The 26,201-nt window shown below is 36.7% G+C and overlaps 2 protein-coding genes across 3 annotated transcripts in view; one reads left to right on the forward strand and one right to left on the reverse strand.

Annotated features, from left to right (window-relative positions):
• LOC132202613 (uncharacterized) overlaps window positions 1–26,201 on the reverse strand; it is a 310,158-nt gene that overhangs the window by 232,387 nt on the left and 51,570 nt on the right. The window lies entirely within an intron of this gene.
• Window positions 1–26,201, forward strand: part of LOC132202247 (cell adhesion molecule 2-like) — a 145,776-nt gene that overhangs the window by 90,406 nt on the left and 29,169 nt on the right. For both annotated transcript variants that reach the window (XM_059629043.1, XM_059629044.1), the window contains exon 2: window positions 25,687–25,892. In XM_059629043.1, the coding sequence (XP_059485026.1) occupies window positions 25,687–25,892 (206 nt within the window). The remainder of the gene's footprint in view (window positions 1–25,686; window positions 25,893–26,201) is intronic.

Here is a 26,201-nt window from a genome sequence, read left to right on the forward strand (position 1 = left end):
AATTATTTCATATGTTTTCAACGTTCTCTTTTGCAAATTGTGCGAGAGGTTGTTAAAATGCGGCTGGACCTCGACTAATTGGATTTAGGAATTTGAACCTCAAAATGGTGCCTGTGACCTGTGAATACATGGCAAATTTGGTTGGAATTATTTATGTTTCTGAATTCTCACAATGTAGAAATTCCATCATTGTTAAATTTAATGATTCTGTGCAAATGCTATTGTTAAATGAATTTGTTAAGGTAATTAGACTTTAATTTTATTTTCATTTAAATTTAATTTTAATTTTGTAGTGTAATTTCAAGATCGAGGGTTGATTCATGGTGATTTGAATTTAATGTCAGCTTTTCCTTGATGGGTTTTGTGAGTTGTTTATTGTTTAAGAAAAACAATATCCTGCTCTCTACATGTTTCGGCTGCAGCCATAATTCATGAGCTGTGAAATCATTTAGACAAGAATTAGTACGAAAATCAATGTTGAAAAATATTTTTCAATCAAATTAATAAACTTTTTCGTGAAAATTCAAAAGGTTGCAATTTAATAAAAAAAATATTTTTAAGAAATTGTTTTTTGTTCTAATTCTTGTCAAAATGATTTCACAGCTCATTAATTATGGCTGCAGCTGAAACACGTAGAAGAGGATATTGTTTTTTCTCTCTTAAACAATAGAAAAAAACCCCATTAAGGAAAAGCTGACTTTAAATCAAATCACCATAATTTGTAACTAATTTTAATTATTTTCTCTAATTCGATAAGGCACAATAATGATCTTACCAACTTCACAATAATCAAGGAACAATTTATTGATATTATTTACTACTTCTCTGTAAAAATGAAAAATCCATAGTTCATTAAATTTGGAGGAAAAAATATTGTAAAAATAAAAAGATAAAGGCTGTGATATGAGAAATTAAAACCAAAGAAATAACAAATGACTCATTTTTAAACCAGTTTTGAAAATGTTTTCCAAGCTTCAAGGAAATTAACTGACTAATTAAAAAGTTGAACTTTAATATATTAAAAAAAAATTATTTCCCTTTCTTGGTGTTAACATTGTTAACAGCAAATGAAGTTTCATTAATTTCAAACCACTCTCAATAAATTATTCTCTGCTTTCACTAAATCAAATCGATTTTCCTGTATGTTTTTTTTTACATACATTTTTGGCACAACGTTAAAACTGGAGGCAATTTATAAAATCGTCCATCGAACGGGCAGAGCTAGGCTGATAAACAATGTTGAGTGCTGCGTGGCCAAAAATTACATCACGGTGATTCTGCCATCCGCGGCCGACGGATTATATTTTTGCTGAACGCGGCGCGTTTGTTTCGTTAGATAAATTGCTGCTTTTTGATCCGAACGCGGTGGGCGCGGCGAGTGAAGCCTACAGTGCTGTAGGCAGAGAGAGAGAGAAAGAACATGTTATTGCCTCGTCGTATATGCTAATGCAATTAACTTTTATGTATTTCTGCATTATGTCTGGTCGCGGGAATAGAGATTTACTGCGGCGCGTTTTTGCACAAGAATTCCATTATTTTGTGCTGCAGCAGCTTTTCCCCGCCCACCGCGCAGCTGCCACCTGGGAAATTAATCACGTGCACCGGACGCCTCCGGACGAATTAATACCGGCCATATTTATGAACGAATTATTAAAATTCCACCTTCAACAGTCTTCCCGCGGCCACTAAATTTGCTTCCAACCAAAAGTTATACGACGCCGGAATTTAAAGCACAAAAAAATCTCGCACGTCTGTCAGCAGCACAATGGGAGTGTTAAATAATGAATGTAAACAAGAAAAATTGAATTTGTAAACTTTTATTCTGACTGACAAAGCTGGCGTAAATTTTTTACCGAATCTCATTATAGAATGACACACACACTATTTTATTTCCATGACATTTACACAAAGAGCACGATTTTTATTTTTTTAATTTCTTTCTTTTCAAAATAAAAAAAGCGTCAAACAAACACATTGACTTTGTGTTTCCAGGCTTTAATATATCTTTCCGTCGACTTATTTTTATAAATCCTGAAGATTTTTCAAGAATTCTCTGGTTCAGTTGAAGCCTTTTCCTGGTAAATCCTTTCTTGCTTGTTAGCGGGGCCTTTTGAGTGCGAGGGCTTGAAAATAAGTGAGGAATTTTGGGTCTTCGATATCGCTGCAGCCGGAAAAGATGAAGTTGATGTTGTATTATTTGATGGTTCTCTCTCTTCCTCGCCCGCACGCGTTATTTTCTCTCTCTCTCCTTTCCACTTTCTTGCGAGAGAGATCTGCTTAAGCGCTATTTCCAAGCCCGCGGCAACCAATATTGATCTGGCGCCGTTTTTTTTTTCATACACCACCAGGTTCAAACTCAAATCTTTATCTTTAGTGTCATTTTTTTATACGGCCTCCTCTTACTCCTTCTTTCTCTCTCCCCCGCCGACTCTAATAATAATGATAATGGGGCCCCGCAGCCTCTTTCTTTTTCATACACTCGCGCCGCACACACAGTTTTGCACCCACGGTCTTTCTCTCTCTTTTCCTTCGCTGAAAGCAGTCATTTGGCTGCCTGCGAGAAACCAATATAAAAAAACTGGGCGGTCTCTTTTATATTATTGGAATGGCACGCTCGCGCTTTTCTGTAACCAATAAATTATTGCTCGCTGGGTTGAATTTTTATTTGCGAGCTCGTAAATTAAGATTATCTCTCAACTCGAGTGCGGGGGAAGGGAAGGGTGCAGCTGGAGGACGGTATAATTTATTTTATTGTGAATCAATTAGGCTGCCGGATCGAGTGAAACCATTGGCGAGAGAGAGAAAGATAAAATTTAAAGACGGGTGCAAAAGTTTACTGGCTTATCTTTTATAATTAATGGCGGCCATTTTATGAAAGGCAGAACCTAGAGTTTTATTATTAAATTTTAAAAAGAATTTCATTATTTCCCATCAGGATAAAAGCTTTTAAAATTTTATTAATTAAAATATTAGTCTCTTAACTGAAACTCACTCACCATCAAGAATTTGCAGAATAGTCTGATTTTCTAGATAAAACTGCCTAATTATTTGCATTTTATGGTATTAGTGCTTCACCTCAAACGATAGATTATCAGCAAGAAAATGCTCCCCATTGCGATAATTATCAAACTTAGAGAGCCGCCTTGGGGTGGTGGATCTGAGTTCGAGTGCAAGGCTCAAATATTCGCGCGCTCTCATCTCGACCGTGAGATGATTATATTAAACCCTGAGATTAGAATTAATGAAACGAACCCTTCCTCCGACTGCGGCATCCAAGCCGCGGGGATAAATTTCTATTAGAGTTGTTTGCCATGAGAGTTATTGCCGACGAAGAATCACTCTTTGCTCGCGGAAACCCTAGCGCGACGAGCAAGCACTTCATCATTATGAAGGATCGCTGGAGCTGCTTATCACACGAGAAGCGGATTAATACATTTTGCCGTGGGAGAGATAGAGCGAAATAATAGTCAGATTAATGACTGTAATAACGTATCGGTGACAGAGACGGCTCAGAAATGGAAGAGGAAAAATGGCCGTGAGCAGCCCAGTATGATTTTAAATAGTAAATTTAATTCTACTCTTGTTGCTCAGCGAGCTCCGTTACTATTTTAGTTACAAATGAAAATTTTTTTAAATATCACAGCGGCAACATATCGAGATACAACGGAGATAAATTAAAAAATTAGAATCAATCTTAATACCCTTTAATTTGATTGAGAGTGAAGAATGAGAACATTGTGAATATTACACAATTAAACAAAATAAAAGTTCCTTCATTATTTCAATAGCATGTGGTAATTTAATACTGTTGGCTCTCAGATGAAAAGAAACAGAAAAAATCTCATCTGATTTATCTGACCTCATTTTTTTAAATATAAATATAACCAATTTGTAGCTAGATCAATTGAAACCAATATGGATTTATTAGCAAAATGAACCAGCTGATCAATTTCAAATTGCGACTCTATGACTTGGATTACTAATTACTGCTATTTTTTTGCATCACCACTTACAGGTCATGACTTATTGAGGAATAAAAGTTTCATGTAAAGTATAAAATCAAGATTAAATTTTTTATCAATTCTTTGTTGTTCAATCTAAGTCACCAACATAAATTATATTTATTTGTTGCAAAAAAAGATACGACAACTAAATCGAATAAAACCATTTATGAAATACTTGCGCTTAAATTCATTATGAAAAAAGATTTAAAAATAACGATTTGTTATAAATTAAAGTTCCTTGACGAAAGATAATTCTCTGTAAAATTTTGTAAAACTGCTGGTTTTCTAAAGTACTTTGTCCTTCAGTGTTGAGATAAAGTTGAATTAGAATAACAAATTTCACTTAAAATTCTGTGTTTACATGTATTAAATGCAATCGATGAAATGACCTTTAGCAGTTGACCTATTCGTGACAAAATTGTAAATTTTGTTTTGAACTCTGTTTCAGGTAAAATTGGGTCTGCGAAAACAATGAGTCTCTGCTTTGTCAACGTTATTGCTGATGGAATGCGATGATGCTGGGAAAGCCTCTGATTTTGTGAGTGTGCAAACACAAAAGGAAACGCAGCACCAAATCGAAAGGAGCGTATGTAGCACATTCCGAAATGGAAAATCATAACAATGCTGATTAAACAGCGAGCGGCTGTTTTATTCTCTGCTCTTTGTGCACGCCAAATGAAATACGCAAACGCACATGTAGCTGCTAATCAAACACGCCGTGATGTGCGTCACAATCAAAAATTTGCCTCACGGTGATGTTTCTTGCTCGCTCCACGCGTGCTCTCCGGGATTATTTTCATGTCGCGCTCTCTGAGCAGGAAACTCGTCGCGTAAAACATGAGAGATATTTTTAATTTTAATTCTCAATCAAAACTGTGCTCTTAAATTCATAATGTTTTCCATAATTTAAGAATTTTTTATCCACGAACTTTGGTAAACATTTTTTCCATTACATAAAATTCTGAAAATTACAGCAATTCTCTCATAAATATTTTAATTTTGTTATATTTATGCTAATAGTCACCCTTAGTTTTCAAAATTATTGCCCAACTTAGTGCTTTAAGTGCATGACAGGCAGATTTCACCACAAGCATGCGGTAGCAAGGAGGAAGCCTGAATTCCAAAACAATCTGACCGAAATTCTAAACAAGCTCCCTCGAAAGTTTCGAGTTTTGAAGCAAATAACTCAACCGCTCTTAAATGTATATATTTTGACTAACCGTGGCACCATCAAAAGCACACAAAGAGAAATTTAATCCATTAGCGAGTGTGTCTCTGTAAAATGGAATGCGTGTGTCTCTTTGCGGCGCACAATCAATATTTCGGTGGGCGACACACTCTCGCAGAAATGTGTGTGCTGTTCCAACTTTGTCCAACTTTTGTTAGTGCGGTCAGGAAACACTTATGTATCTTCAATACACTCAAAAGTACCTTCGTGCATTAAGTACCTTATTCGCTGCGAAAACGGTCTCTGCGTCGACGGTCGAAATCTCGTTTCCGAGGGAGGGACCTTTGCCCAAATTTATATTATTATTATTCCACCATAAACGCAACCCAGGATCGACTGTTGCAACTTCTGGGTCCCCCGCGGCTGCGAAAGCATCACATTTACAAGAGCTGCGGGCGTCCATTTCTAATTGTCTCCCTCGCTGATAAAATACAAATTGTCCGTCAAGGAAAAGCAATAACATTGATTAATGGGACTTGTGATATGAAATCTTTCTATGCTTTGACTCTAATTTTGAATTTTTATGAGATTCAAATTTACCTTTATTGTCATTAAAACATATATATTATTAAAAAGATTTAAAAAAGGAAACAAACTAAAAAAAAAAAAATCTTGGAAAGTAACATTAATTGTTCAAAATGTAATTTTCATTTTCGCTTATCTTTGTTATCGGATAATTATGAAAATTTTTTTATTTGATTAAATTGAACTTTTTCAATCCACTCTTCCGTTATAATCCAAATTGATGCATTTTGTTTTATATTTTATTAAAAAAAAATTGATCCATCTAATTAGTTTCATTTTTTTATAGCCGGACGGGAAGTAGTGAAGAAATTGGTTCCATCACTGTGGAGCGAATAAGTGTGGGAGGGAGGAAGCGCGCAATAAATCAATTTGCCTGACCGATGAAATATTAAAATACGCAGCCGGTGCTTCTCTCGCTCCAACTCCGCCCTTTCGGCCGAAAAATTCCCCTTTTGACGGAAAATACGATGCTTATTACGCGGCAACGCTCCGACCTCCGAATAATTACCCAGCCATTAATGATTAGACCATAATCACTCTGCGCGCCGTCGTGTTGTTTATGTACGCACGTTTGTTCCTCGGATATAATTAATGAAGCCGCTCCACTGGCGCAATTAATATCTCAAGATTTATGATGCATGCATGAACCATGATCAATATACTACAATACATAAACGCCCTCTCTGGCTCGGTGCGCGTGCATATTGTGCGTGTCCCTCTCTCGCTCCTCACCCGTCTGTAATAAACTAAACGACGCCGGGTGCGCACATCACAAACCCAGCTCACATGGGAGCATGTTTCATTAAATCGCCTATTAACAAAAATGAATCGACATTGCTAAACACTCCCTGAGCCGTAAATATTGATTTTTTTCCATTCTATATGTAGTCCTGCATATTTACGAAAATAATAAAAAAAAATTATTTCATATCTAAAAAGAAAAAAATTAAATTTGAAACTAGAAATAAATTTTAATCAAAGGAAAATCTCAGTCCTTAAATTGTTCCAAATAAAAAAATTAAACTTGATATCATCTTCTAAAAATGTTCTCTAAATAATTTTAAAAAAATCCAATTATTGAGGATTTGAGATAATAAGCTGTTTTTTTTTTCTTTTTATTTTTCTCTTATTTGGCATTTGTATCCAAAATAAATAAAGGATGCCACCATGATTATATTGTGTTATATTTATAAAATAATTAAATTCTTGTTCCTGGTAAACTTCAAAAGGGGGAGATTAAGCAAAATTCAGCGAGCGTTCGTATAAATCCCTTCAACATATATTTTTACAGAAAACTTTTCTTGTGCATGAATTCTGCTTTTGAAATTCAAAACTGGGTGTTGTTATTTTCAGCAGAGAGCTTACACAAAAGGCAGTAAAAAAATAACTTTTTGTTATGAATTTTTACCTCTAAAAACACAGCAGCTCAAATTATTAAAACTCTACAAACGAAAAAGTCTGCGAAATTGTCCAAAATGAGAGTGTTTAGCAGCATCTGGCGCGTGTGGTCCCTGCACCCACCTGGCGTGCGAAAGGGCCTTCAATTTTCATTGCGCAGTATAGAGAGATAATATGACAACAATAAAAGGCTGCGGCTAACTACCCCTGTATGGCAGCGAACGGCATTAAAACTGACACACGCCTCTCGCACGCAGTAATTCTTGCCATAAAACTGACGCTCGTTCCCTCTCTCGCCGGCTGATAAATGATGTAACTGAATCACTCGGAATAATACAACGCGAATAATTATCTTATGTCAGCACATGATGTTCCCATAAAACTCGCGGCCTAATTGAATCGGCTGCCTGAGTGGCAGAAACATCAAGCGCGGAGAGATGAATGCGATTTCGGCAGAATTTTGAATTTCGCCGGCCCTGAGGTAATTAAAGCGACGTGCGTTTGTGAAGTACACGGCGGGGGCAGTAAAACTTCAATTAAGTGAGATTCCCTGCACGTCGTCTCTGCTGATGTGTATCGTCGGAGGCTCGTTTATGTGAGTAGAGCAATTCGCCGCTCCACTGCATTTATGTTTATGCGAAAACAGCACGTTTTTATTTTTAGCACCGCATATGGTTGCCCGTGTACGCGCAATTTTAAATCGGGAACATACTCGGAAGGTTATGTTGCGAAACTATACCTCTTTTTACTACTTTCCGTTTTAGTTTTACAATTTTTTTCTTATGAAAAGCCGTTTGGCAGCAAAACAAAGCTGTTGCGTAAGCAATATTGGATGATCGAATTTACATAATTGAGTTAGAAAATAATTGATACAACGATTTCAATAATCTGAAAATAATTAAATTTTTACTTGATGATCAATTTTAAAACTCTTACTACTTTTCATTGTAATTATACTATTATTAAACTACTTATGATATTGAACGGGTTGATCTCTAAAGGACAAGGAAGACACAAATTTAGATTTATCTTCGTTCAATGAATGTAACTAGTGGTATAGACTTTATATAATTTTATGTAAAAACAATAATAATTAACCATACAAAATTTAATTGCGTAGCATTTATACAAAATCTGATTGGAAATAAAAAATTGTTTGATAAATTTTTTTTAAAAAAAATATACATAAAAATAATTATTGTAAACAATTAATCAAAAACTTTTTAAATTTAAAAGCTATTAAAATATATAAATAAAATGTTTTATTAATTAATTATTATGATCATTTTTTTACTACCATTAATTTGCTAATTTTTCTCGGCAATAGATGTGTATGTATTATCTAAACATTATATTTCAAATGTTTTGAAACTCAAAATGTAGAAGCGAAACTTAGTTTTTTTTTAACTAGTCATTAAATAGTTTTAAATTACTAGTACTATTAATAATACTAGTCGCTGAATGAAAATGCAGTCATTGTTGGCTCTGAAAAAAATCTACAAATATCGAAAACACACGCACAAAGCACGAGTTAGTTGAGGTGCGAGCGAGCGAGCGGAATAAAACACACACGGCAGTTTTCTCTTTGATAGATGTGAATAAGCATGCATTTGCACGGAGCCTTCTTGGCGTTAGATAACGCCAGGCAGCCAGTCGATGGTGACATATGACGATGATGGACGACGTGCCCGAAAGCCAAAAGGAAAAGTAGAGGAAGGCTGCTTTTTTCCTTTTTAGCTCCCTCGGCTCCGCTACGCACCTGTGCTGAACCCGCGGGGAGAAACGAGTCAAGACACGCTTGACTTGCAATATTAAATTTAAATATTTGCTCTTTTCTTGTTCACGAAATACACGCACCAGCCACTCTCGCCAATTTCTCGTTCGCCATCTTGATCGAACGCAATCGAGCGTATCATAATAAAATAAATAAAAAAAAAAACCGTTGGGCTTTAAATGCAAAATTAAATTTGTTATATTCCACAATGAAAATAATTGTAAATGTAATTATTGAGTATCATTTCATTTTTCAATTAGGTCTGCAGTTTCTCATAAAATACACAATAATTCTGGAAAAAAATAGGAGCTTTTTTAAAGAAACACAAAATTTTTATCAATTTTAATTAATTCAATTTTTAGTCTGTTTCGTTCAAATTAATTGATTCGTTACACGATTTATCAATCGTCAGCTGCCAATGCTTGTCGCCTCTGGATTAAAATTGACGCCCCCATTCCAATTCCAATCTCAGCAGCTTCTGTCACAGGGGTCGATGTCAAACAATGTGTTATCTTTTCTGTGCCGCTCACGCAATAAATAGCGTGTCGATCGTTCTCGGAAAAGAGCAACTAGAGCCCGCGATAAAAGTAAATTACCCTCACGGCCGCTCTGCTCACGTGTTGAGACGAGGTGCATAAATACAAGAGTGCAATATAGACGACGCAAAGGGAAATGGGGCGCGCTCGCTCTCTCCCAGGGCATTCGTCATTTTCTCTCTCGATATCAGCTGCAATAAAAGAGCGGCTTGATATCTCAATATATAAACTGGGATGCACTCGATCCAAAGGAGGGACGAATGGATCTAATAGAGTTCGCGCATGTACACCCGCCCAGCATCTGCCCTTTTTACTGCATATTGCCTGTCACTAGTGTAAATATATAATGGCCCAAGGTGTGCGTCTGCATGCCCTCGTTTCACAAAACACGCCGCGCGCACCTGAACCAACAAAAAAATGCGAGGAAAAGTAATGCACATTATTATGTGAGATGCAAATAAATGGGAATCGAATGCACACTGTAGAGAAAAGGAGAATTGCATTATGTGTGTTGTTTGCTTTTTGCTCGGTTCTTTTTGTGCAATGCTCGCGGATGGTAAACAGAATGAATATTGAATGTCTGTTAAAGGTTCTTCAAGAAAAGTAATAATGCTCAAATGCAGAACTAAATAGCTCATATAAATATAATAAAAAATTGACCTCATTGTCAGAAATAAAACAAATAATTTAAACACTTAAATCCAAAACTAAATAGAAAAATGGTAACACTCGAGGTAGAGCCAAAATTACACATTTCTAGATAGATATAATTATTATTATCATATTCTTTTTCATATTATAGGCGTAAATATTTTTTTAATTAATTTATATATAAATTTTTTGTTATTAACCTGCGTTATATTAGAATTTCAAGAATATGATCCCTGTTAAGAAAATAACAAAGAAGGTTTATCTGGGTTTATGAATAAAATGCTTGAATTGCAAAAATAGATAGCCGTGTTAAAGAGTGTTATTAGTTTTAATTTTATTAATAAAATAATAATAATAATTTAAATGGATGAAAGATATTAATTAATTCATAAAATAAAAAATGAATAAAATTTTAGTCTTTGAGTTTCAGTGAGTTGATCACTAGCACCTAGTTTTCTCCAAATCAATATGTTCTCATTTGTTTTTTCTACTATTTTGAAAAAAAAAAAATTATTGAATCGATATGAATTTTGACTAAATTTCATTTCAATTTTGTAAGGAAATTGAAAAAGCTCTTGGGGGTTAACTGCAAATTTTCCGAACGGTGTTTGAGTAAAAAAGAGTGAAACAAGGCTTTGCAATTTATTCTTCTTTCCTGACGCTCAGACGTGCAACGTAGGCAACAAGAAAAGCTGCGAAAGTGTTCTCGACTCGAGCTAGTTTGCATCGAAAGCGAGGGGTCGGTCGGTGGGTCGGTTGAACGCAAGCAGGGGGGGATTCAAGGTAAAGGGTAGATTTTATGGATGGGAAAGGACACGTAGCGCAGCAGCCATAACGTAAGAGCTCTCTAAGAAGGCCCACGGGGCAGACCATCACTGCACAATAATAGTAAAACGACAAGCACACGAGAGCAGGCCGCCCCTTTTCCTTAAAGTCGCCGACGACAATATGCTGACGAGATGGAATAAATTATAAAGTGCTCACTCACTCACTCGCCGCGTAGCTGGCACACGCCGACGACGATATAAGCAACTTGTGCACCAATCTCGGCCGCACCTCTTGAATTTGCTTCCGGCCTCAATCTTTGCCTTTCTTCTGGAGAGAAATTAAATAAAATTTAATACAATAGCACATGGAAATCTGTGACTTTTAACTATTTTACAAGAATGATACAGTTGCCAAAATTTCACATTCTTAGATAGATTTATCAGATTCATTTTTCATATTATTTGTTTAAATTTCATTAATTAATTCGTATATTTTTGTAAAATTAACCTGCTTAGAATTTAGCTAGTGTTATCCATGTTCATGAATTGTAGAAGAAGATCCTTCGTGCCACGACTTTCAAGTTTATTAATAAAGTTGCATGAATTTAACAATGATTGTCGTGTTTTACAATAAATTATTTGAAATTTAATTGATATGTAGAATAATAAAAAATTTATAGACAAATGTTATCATTTAATTATTTATTTGATTTAAAATGTTATAAATTAAAAAATAATCCCTTTGATTTTTTTAATTGGGAAAAACACAAAATATTTAAATCAATTAAATATAATACTAAAGTCTCTTAAATAATTCATATTTATTGTAAAATAAATTACACCTTTCGGCATCAGTAGTCAAGTAAGCTTGCCTAAAAAAAACGTTTTTGGCTTTACCTGCACAAATTTCCCAACAGAAACGTGCCGAACGAGCTTGTTAATCAGGAGAACACTCGGCAGAGTAAGAGAGATTCAAATTAAACCTCTCTCTCTCTCTCTTCCGAATATAAATCCTCAGGCAGAAAATATGACAAAATTAAATCCCGCTTGTGGGCGAAGTACCGGCGAGCCGCTTTGAGAGCATTAATTGGATGGCTCGCCAGAATATTAATTAATCATTACGCGAACGGGAAATTTATTTACCAACCACCGGAGCAATTCCTCCTGCCAAGGTTTTTGAAAAAGGAGTCGCAAAAATTACGAGCTTAGCCGAGGCCTAATTGGCTAATCCAGAGGCCGCTTTTGCGGCGTCTTTTGCCAGAGTTATGGCGAGTGCGACATTCGGAATGCTTTATGGCTTTGCGGCTCCTCGCATCCCTTTGCTACCCTCTTGCTGGTGGCGACCGGCTGGCCGCGGCCAAATAAATACACAACTTGTTGGATGCTGCCCCGCCGAAATGACATTGTGCGGGTCAGATGCATTATTAACTAAGGAGCGCACCTGCCTGCGAGCGCTGTTGCTGGCGAGGGCGTAAAAAGTTGCTACTTGCCGAGTGCAACCCTAAATTTTAATGACACCCTGTTTCGCACTCTTGACCTCCGACGACCAGACACGTACACCCCCGGCAGATGAAGATGCTGATGGGTCCTTCCCAGGCACAAACTGACCATTGAAAATTTAACGCACTTGGTATTTAGTACCAACATTTGGTTTAATGTCCTCTCTACAGAATTTTGCATCAAGTGAATAATTAATATCACACTTAACCGAGTATTTATTACATTGTTTGCTTACAAATGAAAATTGTTTTTATGGAGAAAGTAGATTCAAATTGATTTTCTGCTAACATCATTTTCTTTTTTTGAAGAAGTTGACACTCAAAGAGATGATCATGGAAATGAAGAAGTCGGGTTTTTCCTAGGTTAAAAATTGTTAATGGCTCTACCAGTTTCGGTCATGGTCTGCGACCCTATTTCACGAGCAAGAGAAGCACACAAAATCAGCAAAATTGAAAAAAAAACAATTTTTTTTTCTTTTTAATGTGTATTTTAAATTTTGCTGATTTTTTAAATTTTTTTTTTTATTATTCTTGCTCATAAAATTGGATCGTAAACCGTGGCCGAAACTGGCAGAGCCATTTGTTTTTAAATAAAAACAATTTATAAACAAGGAAAAGCCCGATTTCTTCGTTTCCATCATTTTCTTGCTCTTCTTTTTCATTTCTCCTTTTTCCGCTCTCGATTTCCCATTTTGCGTCTGGCGTGTGCGAGTGAGCGTGTGATGCTTATATGAATGTGTATTTTTTTTGCTAGCCGGTGTTTTCTTTTTGCCAGTGGCAGTTTCTATATTAATAAAAAAAGTCGGCGGCGTGTGAGGCGGCGAGAGGAAAGCTTGGCGCGCGTGGTATGGAACAAATTGATTGATTGGTTATTGCCTGCTTGATGGATGGCGCAAAAGATACCCCTTAGCAACTTTATCTCATTTAAAAGGTTGCTCGGCCTGATTGCTTTTTTTCCCGCCGAGAGCTGCTGCTTTTATTTTTTCCGACGCCCTGCTCCTGTTATACATACACGCGGGCCCTTCGGATGATATGCAATTTCGCCGCCGCCGCCGATATAACAGCCAGTCAGTATGCTAATCAAAATCAATCCACTTTCTATTAAGCCAAAATTCAGCCGACGAGGAAGAAAATTCGGAAAGAGAGAGAAAGTGAACGAGGCCGTCGACCATATCACATCAATTCCCGGTCGCACGCCATTCACCCGGACTCAATCTGTCTTTGGCAGATTAAAAATTCATGGTGAAAATGAAAAGGTCTGAAATTGACAGAAATTTTCCCTTTAAATTATTTGAAATTTAAAACTAGATTTGAATTTGAAATTTAACGCAGCTTTCGGGCACTTCATATCCGAAGCATGTTCACCAATTTTGGCTCTCATCCTCATTTCTCTTTCTCTCACTCCACCCCAATCCAATCCCCTATAGCTTGCTTGCTCTCCAGCCATGTAAATTAAACAGACAGCGCGGTTAAATTAAATAAGAGAGAGGGAATAGTCAGCAGCAACGGTTGAGCGATGAGAGCGCGAATTGCACACACACTCGCACTGCAGCGTCAGAGGAATTCGCAGAGAACGCGTCAAAAGAGAAAGATCCATTTTCGCTCCGCTCCTCGCGTCTCTGCTCGCCGAATTTCCGAGAGAACTCGCGGGACTTGCTCGGCCGGCGGGAAAAGCAACCTTCAAAAGAAGTACCTGGGCTATTTGGTTAGCAGTTAATTCAAACTTGGCGCGTGACAAAGCTCTCGGGCGCCAGCTTTAGATTTTGCGCACGAGTGGAGCAAAGAAATTTTAACAACACGCTCTCTTTGCACAACAAGACACGCGCTTTTCAAACTTGAGTGATTGTTTGATCTGGTCCTTTGGAAACTGCTGACGTAAAGACACGAGATCAAAGATTTAATCCTCCGAATTGTCAAATTGATAACCTTTTTAACAAAACTGTGGGATTACAACGGGTTTTCCTTAAATATTGCAAAATATAAAAATGAGTTATGCATTTTCAATGTTTGCATTAATGGATTAATATGTTCAGAAAATTAAAATTAATCAAATCAAATCGCGATATAGAAAAATAAATGAAACGAATAAAATTGTAGACGTGATCTATGGGTACAATTATTTATGCAAAAAAATATTTTTGTATTAATTCCTCATTCATAACTAAATTCAAAATAAAAAAAAAACATGAAATTATTATATTTAAATATAATCAAATTAAAATAATACAAAACTGAACTTAAGAAAAAAAAAAAAACGTAAACTATTTGATTCTTTGTGCTGCTGAAAACCAAATGTCGTGACCAGAATTTATTCATTTTATGATTATTTAATAAAAATAATTTTATTTCCGGCTCCACCTCTGCGAGTAGGTTTTAATTTGGAAACACTTTTGCTTCCAAATTGGGCCTATGAGTTATAGTAAGTTGTTTAGTAGAGCTGGCTGCAAATTCTCTCCCAATGTGACTTTCCCATTTTTTATTTATGAATTGTTGCGAGAGAATTAATGAATTGAAAACAAACATTTGCAATTCTATTAATTAATTATTTATTTATTTGCATTTTAATAAATCATGAAACATGAGCCTGATATGATAATGAGTTCTGCAGGTTTTTTATTATTGCTTTCTTTTTGTTAGAAAATAAAAAATTTGGGTAAATATTAAAAAAAAAACTTTTAATTGTTTGATCTTACCTGAATTTATAAAAGTTTGAATAGTTAACACTGCAGTGAATAATAGAAGCGGCCTCGTTGCTAATGGTTTCCTAGCGGAATTTCGAGGTTCAAATTTCAGGCGGCTCACAATCCTGATAGAGTAAACAACGCGGTGCAGCAATGTTGGCCCCGTATATATGCACAGTAAAGTGACACTTCTAGATGGCTGCCATTCTCGAGTTGCGAGACGCGCGAGCGTGGGTCGCGTTTGACGTGCAGGTTAATTTATGGCCCCTATGTACACACATGCACAGCCGAGTGCAGAATTTCCCGCAGCTGCGAGTATTATTTACAATTGCGCGGTTCCTGCTCACGGCCATTTAATTATGCATCAGTCCCGCTGCCAGTGAGTGAAATACGACAGGGGAAATTCAAGGGGTAGGTGGATGCGCGTGCGACTTGCCGGCAGAAACATTAAAAGCAAAGAGATACATAAATTTGGGGAAAAGCTTTTTTATGATCATTTCGCAACGGCGGAAACAATTAGAGCGGCGGCAAACAACACCTGTTTCGCCATTAACGCGATATTAGCGCGTAAATCAAGATTTATTTCGGCGGCGAATGGAACGGCAGCGCAGCTGTCCCGTTATTATTGCAAGAGCAGCTCGTATTTTACCTTAAAATTCATAAGAGAGAGCAATAAAAATAATTTATCATTGATGTAGGCCTAATGTGTCTGTGTGTGTAATTTGCCTGTCTCATAAAAGCGACACCCCTTTCGCTCTCCACTCTCGCGTGTCTCTTTATTTCTCTCCTCGGAGAAATTTCAATTACACCGGCACGCTTTTTATTATCCCGGGCAGCTATCTTGATTTAAAGCGTACTTATTTGGATTATTCTCTTAGCTTGACTTTTTTGGCTCTTTTCCAAAAGTGGTCATTAAAAATAATCACCTGCACATTGTAAGGTTTACTATACAAAATGACCGACATGCAGCACTAAAGTAATTCTATTTTAATTTAAAAATAACTTTCAACTTCGTGTTTAAAACGCAATAATTAAAATCCAGAATAATTCGAGTCTAATTAAAATTCTGAATGCGTGCGAGAGGTAGGCAATCCCGTTTCACTCAAAGGACAAGCCGGTTGCCTAATTTGGCACTCGAAGAGGCCCTCGCTCGTATTGAATCAAGTTACCGCAGGCACGCTTTTTTCACCGACCAGGAAGGGCAGAGGGGACCAAACCAAGCAAATTAGCCGTTAGTCTCTTCAAGGAGATTAAAAGTCGATCGCCGAGTGGGCAAATCAAGAGAGAACCAATTTTCCCTCTGGTCGTCGATAATTTTCAATTCTCCCTAATGACCTGCCTATTTCTCCTTTTCCCTCGTAAGATGGTGAGCACTTGAAGAGATGAGCCGCGTGTGTTACTCGGAAGAACTGCCCTCTCGTCGGCAGCCATTTTGCGGCACGACTATTTTTCCTCAAGATTGCTTGAACCGCCATCAGGCCCGAGACGTTTGCATGAATTTTTATGCCAAAAATTGGCCGCGTGCTGCTCTGCATGGCCTCACGAGACTGCCGCCTTTACTTTTCATTACAGGCTAATGACGAAATTTTTTAACTTAAAACAACGTCTAGCCGTGCAGACCAACGATTCAATTTGCCATTTCGTCGCAGAATAAATTTCACTTTCCGGCAAATTGCCATTTATCCAGAAGCATATATACACAATTTCTTTTCGCTGTCAGCTGTTCAAAACAAAAATCGTGCGAGCCTGCCGGCGTTAAAAGTTAATGATTTTGAACCTCAGCCGGGCCGCTTTTAACTGACAGCTGCAAAGCCGAAAAAGCAGCGGCGGCGGCGATGGAAAAAAAAAGAAGAAAGTTTGCCAAACTTACCTCGTCTTGTGCTGCTTTCACCTCTGGGGCGGTTGAAGGATAAAAAAAAATATATATATATCGAGCCAGTTGCTACGGCGGCGTAAGACTAAAAGCCAACAAAAAATATTGACTTATTGGCTGGCAAAGTTTTAAACAATGTTGACTCGAGGCTGGTGCGCCGCCGCTGATAACTTGTGGATCTACTTAACCCGCTTCTTTTTTCTGCTCGGCAAACATGGTAATCACATCAAATTATCCATTTTCACTCGAAAGATATTGGAAATAGATTTGCCACAAAGTTCCTTGCCAGCCACAAAAAGCAATCAACTCTAGTTCTGTTTTACTTTGTCGAAATTGCTTTGCCGGGCCAAACTTTCCTGAGCCGCTTAAAAGTTGTCAGAAATAATAAAAATTGCAAGTTTCTAAAAAGCTTTCTTCAATTATTTACTGCCCACGGAGCTCTTCCGCACTTAACGCGAAATGAATTACGCCGCGGTTTTTTATTTTTACTTTTCACAAACAAAATAGATTTTTCCTTGTGCCGGGGCGTCGCGGGGGGTTCCAAGGGACGCGAACACGCACTTTCCATCAAGGTCTGCGCGAGTACTTTCTGTGAAAATAATTCAGCGACACAGCGTGAGGTAAATTTTTATGTAAAAATAATGCGCACTCTCTCATCTGGGCGTAGCTTTTTAATGCTGTGTGTTGGCGAAACGGAGAAAATGGAGTCGCAGCATGTGAGCGAGAGGGCCTTTGTGTGAAACTCTTTGCAAAGTTCTCTCGCCAGCTATCTGTCTCCAGCAGACACATTTCTCTTAATTTTTATGCACTGCTCCCTGCGAAGTTGAAAGAAAGGAAGAAAAACTAACTCTCGAGCCGAGAGAGGCTGAGCTGCTGTATCCTAAAAACTTCTCCGAGAGAGAACACTTTAAGCTGGATTATTTGATAGTCCGTGAATTATCGGCCCGGAGAAATCCCGCTAAACGCGCCAGTCCTTATTTCTTCGTGTAATTTCTTTCTTTCACTCCAAGAAATTTTCAGCGGCGCAAACTTTGCAAATTTTTCACTCGGACCATTTCGCTGCTGCTCCGGAAAACTTTCTTTTTTTATTATATTCCCATGCAATCTTTATCCAACTTTAATAAACCGAGAGGCGGAATTCACGCACGATGGAGTTGTTGCGAATCTGTGCATGAGCGGTTGACTGCGCGTCAATATTTGCGGCATCAATCAAAGTCTGACGGAATAAGCCGTAATAATGTTGCTTGCCACTCGTGCCCCACACAAACAAGCTCTCACAATCAAAATAATAATAATAACAACATCGACAATCACGTTGTAATGCCTGCGGAACGAGATGAATCGTCGGTTCGGTGAAAAATAAATCTGCAGCCAAATAACGAGCCTTTATATTTGATTATTTGCCGTCGGTTGGAAGGAGGCAGACCGGTTATGGCTTCCATTATGGCAAATTATATTAGACCGTTCCGTAAAAAGGACTCGACTGCCGGCAGACGACGGAGAAATATTGTGTCGCTGAAAAGCTCTTTGCCCAGTCAGTCAGTCAGTCGGTGGCAGTTGGACCTTTTGGGCAATGAGCCGCGCCGGAAAGTGGCGGAAGCACCAAAAGGGGCCCACCTGCGACCTCTGTCGCACCAAATTGCATTTTCCCTTTTTGCAAAAATAGCCTTTTGATCGAACAAAGCACGTGTGCGTGAATCAAATCACCATTATGAAAATTAAACAGTAAAAGGTCTTGATGGATTTTTTTCACAATAGCATTATTCTCTTTTGAAACACTATTTTATTTATGAAGTAAAAAAAAAATTGTTACTGAAAGTGATAAAAAAGTATTATGGGCGTTAACAAGTGATAAACGTAAATACTTTTTGTAACTATTTCAATAAATATTTAATTTTGTGCATTAAAATAAGACATGTTCTATGTGTTTTAATTAGTGTACAATCAACATTGTTTGCTTGCGCTTTAAATCGTTTAGAAGTTAAAAAATTTCTAGTAATTAACTTAACTTTGAAAGATGCAGCAATGTGCAGCAATGAGTAAAATTTATCTTCTTTGTAATCAGTTTAAATTTTCTGTAGTAAACGATCAACAATAAATATTAATTTTCATATAAAATCAAAAAATAAAAAATAAACTAGCAAAACGTACTATTTAATTACAATTTTTGTAAGATAAAAATGAAAATTTTAAAAAACAATTAAATATAGTTTAATGAGTAAAAAAAATTTTTGGCAAATGTGAAGGTAAATTATTTTAAAATTATTGATAAATAATTTATTATTTAATTTTTAGTGTTTCCTCTACTAAATTTTAATTTTTTGTGTAAACCACTCTCATGTTATGAGAATTGAGAGCAAATCGATTTGAAAAAAAAAAATGCGTGCTATGCTTTGTACTTGGTGTCCGACCGAGCGGGAAATGAGATCTGACAGCGGCTGAATCAAACACGGCGCGCGCTGACAGGATTTTCCTGGCTGGCTGCGATGTCATAGCCACACCGCATGCACTCGTTCATTCTCGCGCCGCGGCGGCATTTTGCCCCTCGACAATGTTTGTTCACATCCAGCCGGTGCTGAATATTTTACCAAAAGAGAATTCGCGCCGGTGCCGTGAGTGCGCGCACCAAAATAACGCGCAAAAGGTGCTGAAATTTTTATGAAAGGTAAGAAAGACGTCGGCGCTTTCCTTTTATAATAACGTCTGGAATTTTTTCTTCCGCTCGTGAAATAACTCGCTCACTTTCTGCTTGATTTTCCCTCAATGCGGGCGAAAACGCGTGCGTGTGTGTGGCGAAAATTTGACGAGATTGGCCACCGACGGCGCTGCGAACGAGTTATTCGTCCCCCCTGCTGAGACTCATATTGACATGCATGAATAAGAAATGATCATTGCCATCATTGGAAAATGAGTTACGAAAACTATTCAAATGATTTTTCTTTTTTTCTATATTTTGAGGACAAATCAATTGGAAATATTTTTTCGGGTTTTTTTTAAATCTTTTTTAGTTTGTAAATCGTGCATTTTTTTTATTCATCGATTGGATGGCTTGGAAGGAGAGCCGTAACGATATTGGACAAACTTTTTATTAGCAGTACTGCGAGGAATTTTTCAACTGTCTGAGACGGAAGAAGTTTTCCAGTGAATGTTGTTTTTCATTGTTAGGCGAGAGGAGCAGACGAAAAAGAAATTTACATACTTCTAGAAACGAATAACATTATTGGACAACTATAGAGGAACAAAATAAAATATAAACATTGACAATTTTACTCTCAGCGATGTCAATTTTGCACGTCTTTGTTTTGTTTACGGGGACGATTTTCATTTTCAACAAAAGATTTCGCTGGAAGGCGGAAGTGCAAGAAAAAAAATGCAGAGGGGAACCGAGCAAAAAATCCTGAAGACGAAGTGGCTTTTTTGCAAATTGATTGACGCGCGCCGCTGCTGCTGCCGTCGTTGCTTCGCTTCTTTTTGGCGTCAAATTGAAGGGTGGAATTTCTAAGGGGCTTTGGGAGTTGCTGCGCTGCTTTTTCAAAGGCCCTTGTGTCACGCCGCTTTGCAACACCTAGTTGTCTCGTGTGTTCTCCATCTTCGTTTTTTTCGTGCCGAGCCTTTATTTCCCTCAAAGCGGTTGCGGAATAATGACACGTGTCCCGAGACAAAGGAGCAGAGCGAGCAGCGCCACTCAACGCAGACCACGCTTTCGGCAAAACGTGGTACAAGTTCCGGCAAATTTCAAACTGTAGAAGCGAGTGCAATCAAAAGTGACACAAATTTACTACGTTATGGTCAATCCTTTTTTTGTTAGTCTTTTTCCCATAACAAAACTTCCATTCCTAAGAAATAAACTCTACTAAATTTATTGAAAATGTTCATTACAAAAAAAAACCCCCACTTCCGTTTGTACCTTATTTTTCAGGAGCTAAAAATATACCAAACTTAAGAATCAAATTAACAATAAATTAAATTTGTTGTAATTACTTTAAATTAGCTTTGATCTCAATCTCAATATATATTAAATAAAATCGCATTAAAACGCTGAAAATCTAGAGATAAAAATAATTAGAATTGAGGAAAAAAATTAAATTATTTATTTTGTACTTGTTAAATTTATTTTTACTAAAATAAATATTATTACTTTCTGTAAAAAGCTCCCCTTTTGTAACTTTTTGTGGCTCTTGTTCATATTTCCCAAAGTTGGAGAAGAAACAGCTCGTCAGAGGCCATCCGTCGTGGCTCTCGGCAGGCGTCGCAACTTCTTTTGCTGCCTTTTCCGCGGGGACCCGAAAAAGGCCATACAATAGACAACAGGCGGGAATATTACCAGCTTTTTCATCGGCTCGGCACGCGTGGCAGATGCTCGACTGCCGGAGAGAGGAAGAGCAAAAATTGCGCTATACCTTGGAGCATTGTAAGTGCCGGGGACGAGCAAAGAGTCGGTCGGGAGAAGAACTAACTTTCCAACAAACACGCGCTCCATTTTATTTGAGTTGTGTGAAAAAGAACAAACTTTGTGCAAAGCACCCCGACGAGCCAATTATACCTAATAAAGTAGTTTGCACTCGAGAGCAGGACGCGGAGGAAGAAGTGCACAGACCATAATCTTCACTCGCCGCTTTTCCGCAAGTTGACACACCGCGCTCCACTGCATTTCAGTTTCCTCTTCTTAATTGACTACGGATCGGCCAAATTGCTTCTGGGAAACTTTCTGCCTTTGTGCAAAGTTTCGCCTGCAGTCGGTAATGGGAACTAGGAAAACGTTTTCCTCCTTATTCTCCTTTATGCAGACAATGATGCTGTTATGGATTAATTAAAAAAGGAAAGATGAAAAGGGTTTCTTCATTAAAGGTTGGATAACAAAATTTATCCTAATTGAACTACACTTTTTAATTGAGATCTTTTTTATTATATAAAAAAAGCCCGATATTTTTTAATTAATCTGATATTTTACAATTTCCTTTGGTCCACTGCGGCGTCTTCTTGCTAACGTGTACAGAATAAAATTTAATAGTGTTTTTATTTTCACATGTCCAAGCATTGTGAATATCCCTTATTGTTTTATCCAAGAAAATCGAGCATCAATGTATGAAGTTGAAATAAATAATTGAATTTAGCTTCATTTAACGATTCAGAATAAATATTGTTAAACATATCAAAATAATAATTCCAGTTTATTGTAATTTTTAACTTCTTTTTCATTTCATTTAAACATTTTGAACAATTAAAATGAGATAAACATATTTTTTTTTTTATATCATTTAACTTATTTGTCAATATAAAAAGATCGAACTTTAAACTTAAAGAACCATTTAATTAAAATTACAAATTTAATTAAATATAAATTTATTAAAAAGGTCTGTAAGCCATAATCAAAATGTTTTCAGGATCAATTACATATTAATAATCGAAACGAAACCTTGGTTTTTAATTGCAAGTGATATTTGTATGTTGGGGCGATATGACACAATAAAATAATATGTATTTTATAAGATCTGAAATAAATTCATCCTTCATTCAAAATGTAAAATATCTAAATAAAAAAATTATATTGAACAGAAATTTGCTTCAATAATTATGTATTATGTATAATCTAAGTCGGCAAAATTAATCCTTGTATTTTTAAATGTTGGAAATGAAGAGGTCAGGCTTTTCCTCGTTGTTAAAATTGTTTTTATTCACACACAAAAAATGGCTCTACCAGTTTCGGTAACGGTGCGACCCCATTTCATGAGCAAGAAAAGTAAGAAAATCTTAAAACTAACAAATTCAATTACCAACCTATTTTCTGATTTTTTTAGAAATTTCAATTTTTGTGTTCAATTTGATGATTTATTTATTTTTTTCTTTTTTGCCCATGAAATAGGGTCGCAGACCGTATCCAAAACTGGTAGTGCCGTTTTTTTTGTGTGAATAAAAGCAATTTTAATAACTAGGAAAAGCCTCATCTCTTCACTTCCATGATCATCTCCTCCAGTGTCAATTTCTTCAGAAACAAAATTAAATTATGTAATTTCTAAAAAATAAAAATAATAATTAAATAAACTGCTTATATTTAGCATAAATTTTTAATTAAAAAGTATCGTCATAAACTTCTTATATAAATTTTAAGCTTTTAAAGAATGTCGCATTCTTAAAGCCACGATGCCGACGCTTTGTAGAATTCTTTTGGTGGTTCGATGTCGGCTTTAAACTTTAACGATGAACTTGGGGCTTGCAGGACAACAATTCGCAGCCCGCGTCCTTCCAGGTGAATAATTGACGCCGCTGTTAATTTCGCCGGAGCACACGGGAGTGAGGCAAAATAAGTGAGAGCGCCGCGAATGTGCAGTGTTTTTGGCTGGCTGGATTTTCGCTTTCTCTCTCTCTCACTCACAATTTTTGCAAGCGACCCGTATAATTAAGCAGTAAAAACACACATAAAAAGATTTTGCCGCTACCACTGCGCCGCGTTTGCCCAGGCCAAAAAAAAAAAGAATAGCAAACAATGCGAGCGCCGCCGAGAAATTCTTTTTCGACTCCGTGTTTTATATTATTTCGCTGCGCGTTGGCTGCCTCCCTCTTCCTTTCTCCACCCTTTTCATGTTTATTTTCCGAAATACTATGTACAGAGAGAGCAGAGGTCCCGTCGTCGCCGTGAGTTGAATTCTTGCATGCCCGTTATTCCGTTTTATTACGAGCAGCAGTTCTAGCTCTCCACGCTACGTTTGTGTGCGCGAATCTCGAGAAATTGTTTTTTCCTGCGGGACTCGTAACGAGCTTCTTGTTTTGCCAGAAATTAAATAAATATGACCTTGCTGCAAACAAAGCCGCCTGCTTGTGCCACCAAAATTAAAAGTGGGACCATATTAAAAGACACACATTCAACCCGCATTTACTTTCTTATTAAAAATAAAATAATAAAAAATGGAGACTTGAGTTGAAAAAAAGCTTCACTTATAATTCATTAAACATGAGAAAATTAAAATATTACCTTGACAACAAAATTAACTTAATTGGTTGTCATTTATTTTGAAAATTATTATTGTTTGGTTAAAACCGTGATAAACTATGAAAAGACCACAAAGGAAGAAAGTAAAGGAATAATATTAGATACTTAATTTAAATGAAACGATTATAATCTGATTTAATCCGACACTCGATCACGAAGTATTTTGTTCAATAATCATAAATAATAAAATGATATCAATATCATTATTTAAAATAAAATTTAATAGCTCAATAATCTAACGTTATTTATCATACTTTATATATTAAATTACATATTATTGAGGAATAAAAATAAAACAACCAATAAACAATTAGAAAAAAATATTATACATTGAAAAGGAATAATGAGAACAATTTTATAATTTAATATTAACAAAATTATTAATAATCATATTTTTAGCTATTTATATCTCTTTTAGTAAGTTTTTAAAATTAGTTAAAAGTTAAAATATCTGCTTAGAGATGTAGATTTTCCAAAAATATTTATGCAAACACAGTTTATAAATATTAATCTTGTTTCCTTTTTGCGCATTACATGATTTTACGCCACTCTCGGCATTCACGACGCAAAAAAAATATGGGTGGAAAAAGAGAGAAATAACAGACTGCTGAGTGTGTTTGTGTACGTGTGTCAATATTTTATGGCCGCGTCTTGCAGCAAAACCGAAAAGCCATTTACGCGCCGCGAGCAATCTTTTCTCGCCGCATTATAAATTCATCATCACACATGGCTCCAGCAAACACACAACTCGCAGCGGGCCCACGTTTGGAAAAGTACATGTTATATGAACACTCGGCCGTCGCCGATTTATGTCCAAAGGCGCTCGTATAAATATAAAAAGTCGCCATCGGAATCAATATGGAGCGAAAAACTTTTTTTACGGCGCATACATTTGCAATAAATAAAACCGTAAAAGTGATGGACTGCTCTTGTCGCGGGGGAGCAGATTCGAATTTTGTCCGTTGCAAGCGAAAAAAAAATCGACTCTTTCACTGAGAACAATTGAGTGCAGTGACCTTTTCACCTCATGAAACGTGACACGAACAATTTTAAGTCTGTCAGTTTAGCGGAAAACTGCACCAAGAGGAAAGAGATTTTTAGAAAATAATCAGATATTGAGAAGAAAAATTAAATTAGATATAGTAGGTGCATATTTTTCCAAATGAATAAAAACCAAGCGAAGAAATCTTTTTTTTTTTTTTTTTTTTTTTTAATTTCCTCCGTTTCCTTGATTTCAACAAGATACGGAGCCGAGAAAAAGAGCAAGCTGCGGCGTGTTGTTATCAGACGTTCCAACGATGTGCCACCGGTGGCGCTGTTTTCAGTGATTTTTCAATGCTTTTCGCTTGACCTGGCCAAGCTGACGCTCACCAAAGGGCTCGGTGCTCACTGATGTGACGTCACAGGCTGATTTGACAGCCAAAACGCGAACACCGTCATGCCTTTGTGTATTATCAAGGATTGTAAAAAAGCTTTAAAACTTTAAATGAAGTCGGAAGAATTCTTTCTTGTGAACAGCATAAATCACATCAATCGGAATCAAGACAATCTGATAATGAAGTGGCGATGGGGGATAAGGAGAAGACAAACGAATTCGATCTTACTTAGTGGCACTTGACAAAAGTGCCTCTCAGCTCTCGCTAATCCCGCAAATGAGTGGCACTGCCAACTTGACTTGCTTTAAGATGTTCCGCTTTCGTCAATTCTGCTTTTCCTCCAATTAAAGGTTTAATAAGTTTGATTTTTTTTGTATATGTTTCAGGCGTTCTTGGGATGCAGCTGATGGAGGTGCGAATTCCCAAACACATCGCTCGCGACGAGAGTGCGCGACTCGAGTGCAAATACGACCTGGGGCAGGAGTCGCTCTACTCGGTCAAGTGGTACAAGGATGGCAATGAGTTCTACAGATACGTTCCGCAGGATAGACCACCGACGCAAATTTTCACTCTGCCTGGAGTCACAGTCGATGTGAGTAAATCAACTTTCATTTTCCCACTTTTCCCTTCAATATACAAATATTACTAGAATTTTAAGTATACGCAAGAAAATATAAAAAATATCGCGTATAACCAATTTATGCAATAGGGTTTTGTTCCCTCTATACGTATATACTTTTGAATTTCGTCAATATTTTTAATTTTTATTTCAAACTATTTGAAGAGAAAAAAATTAGAAACTTTTCAGACTTTGCAAGTTTCAGAATCATAGCTTTGGAAGATGTGAATATTTGAAACTGAAAAAGTTATAAATTAACATTAATTATTATAAATTTTTCCC

This window comes from Neocloeon triangulifer, unplaced genomic scaffold, assembly GCF_031216515.1.
Source record: "Neocloeon triangulifer isolate White Clay Creek 2 clone unplaced genomic scaffold, ASM3121651v1 ptg000015l, whole genome shotgun sequence".
In the NCBI taxonomy this organism is placed as follows: Eukaryota; Metazoa; Arthropoda; class Insecta; order Ephemeroptera; family Baetidae; genus Neocloeon; species Neocloeon triangulifer.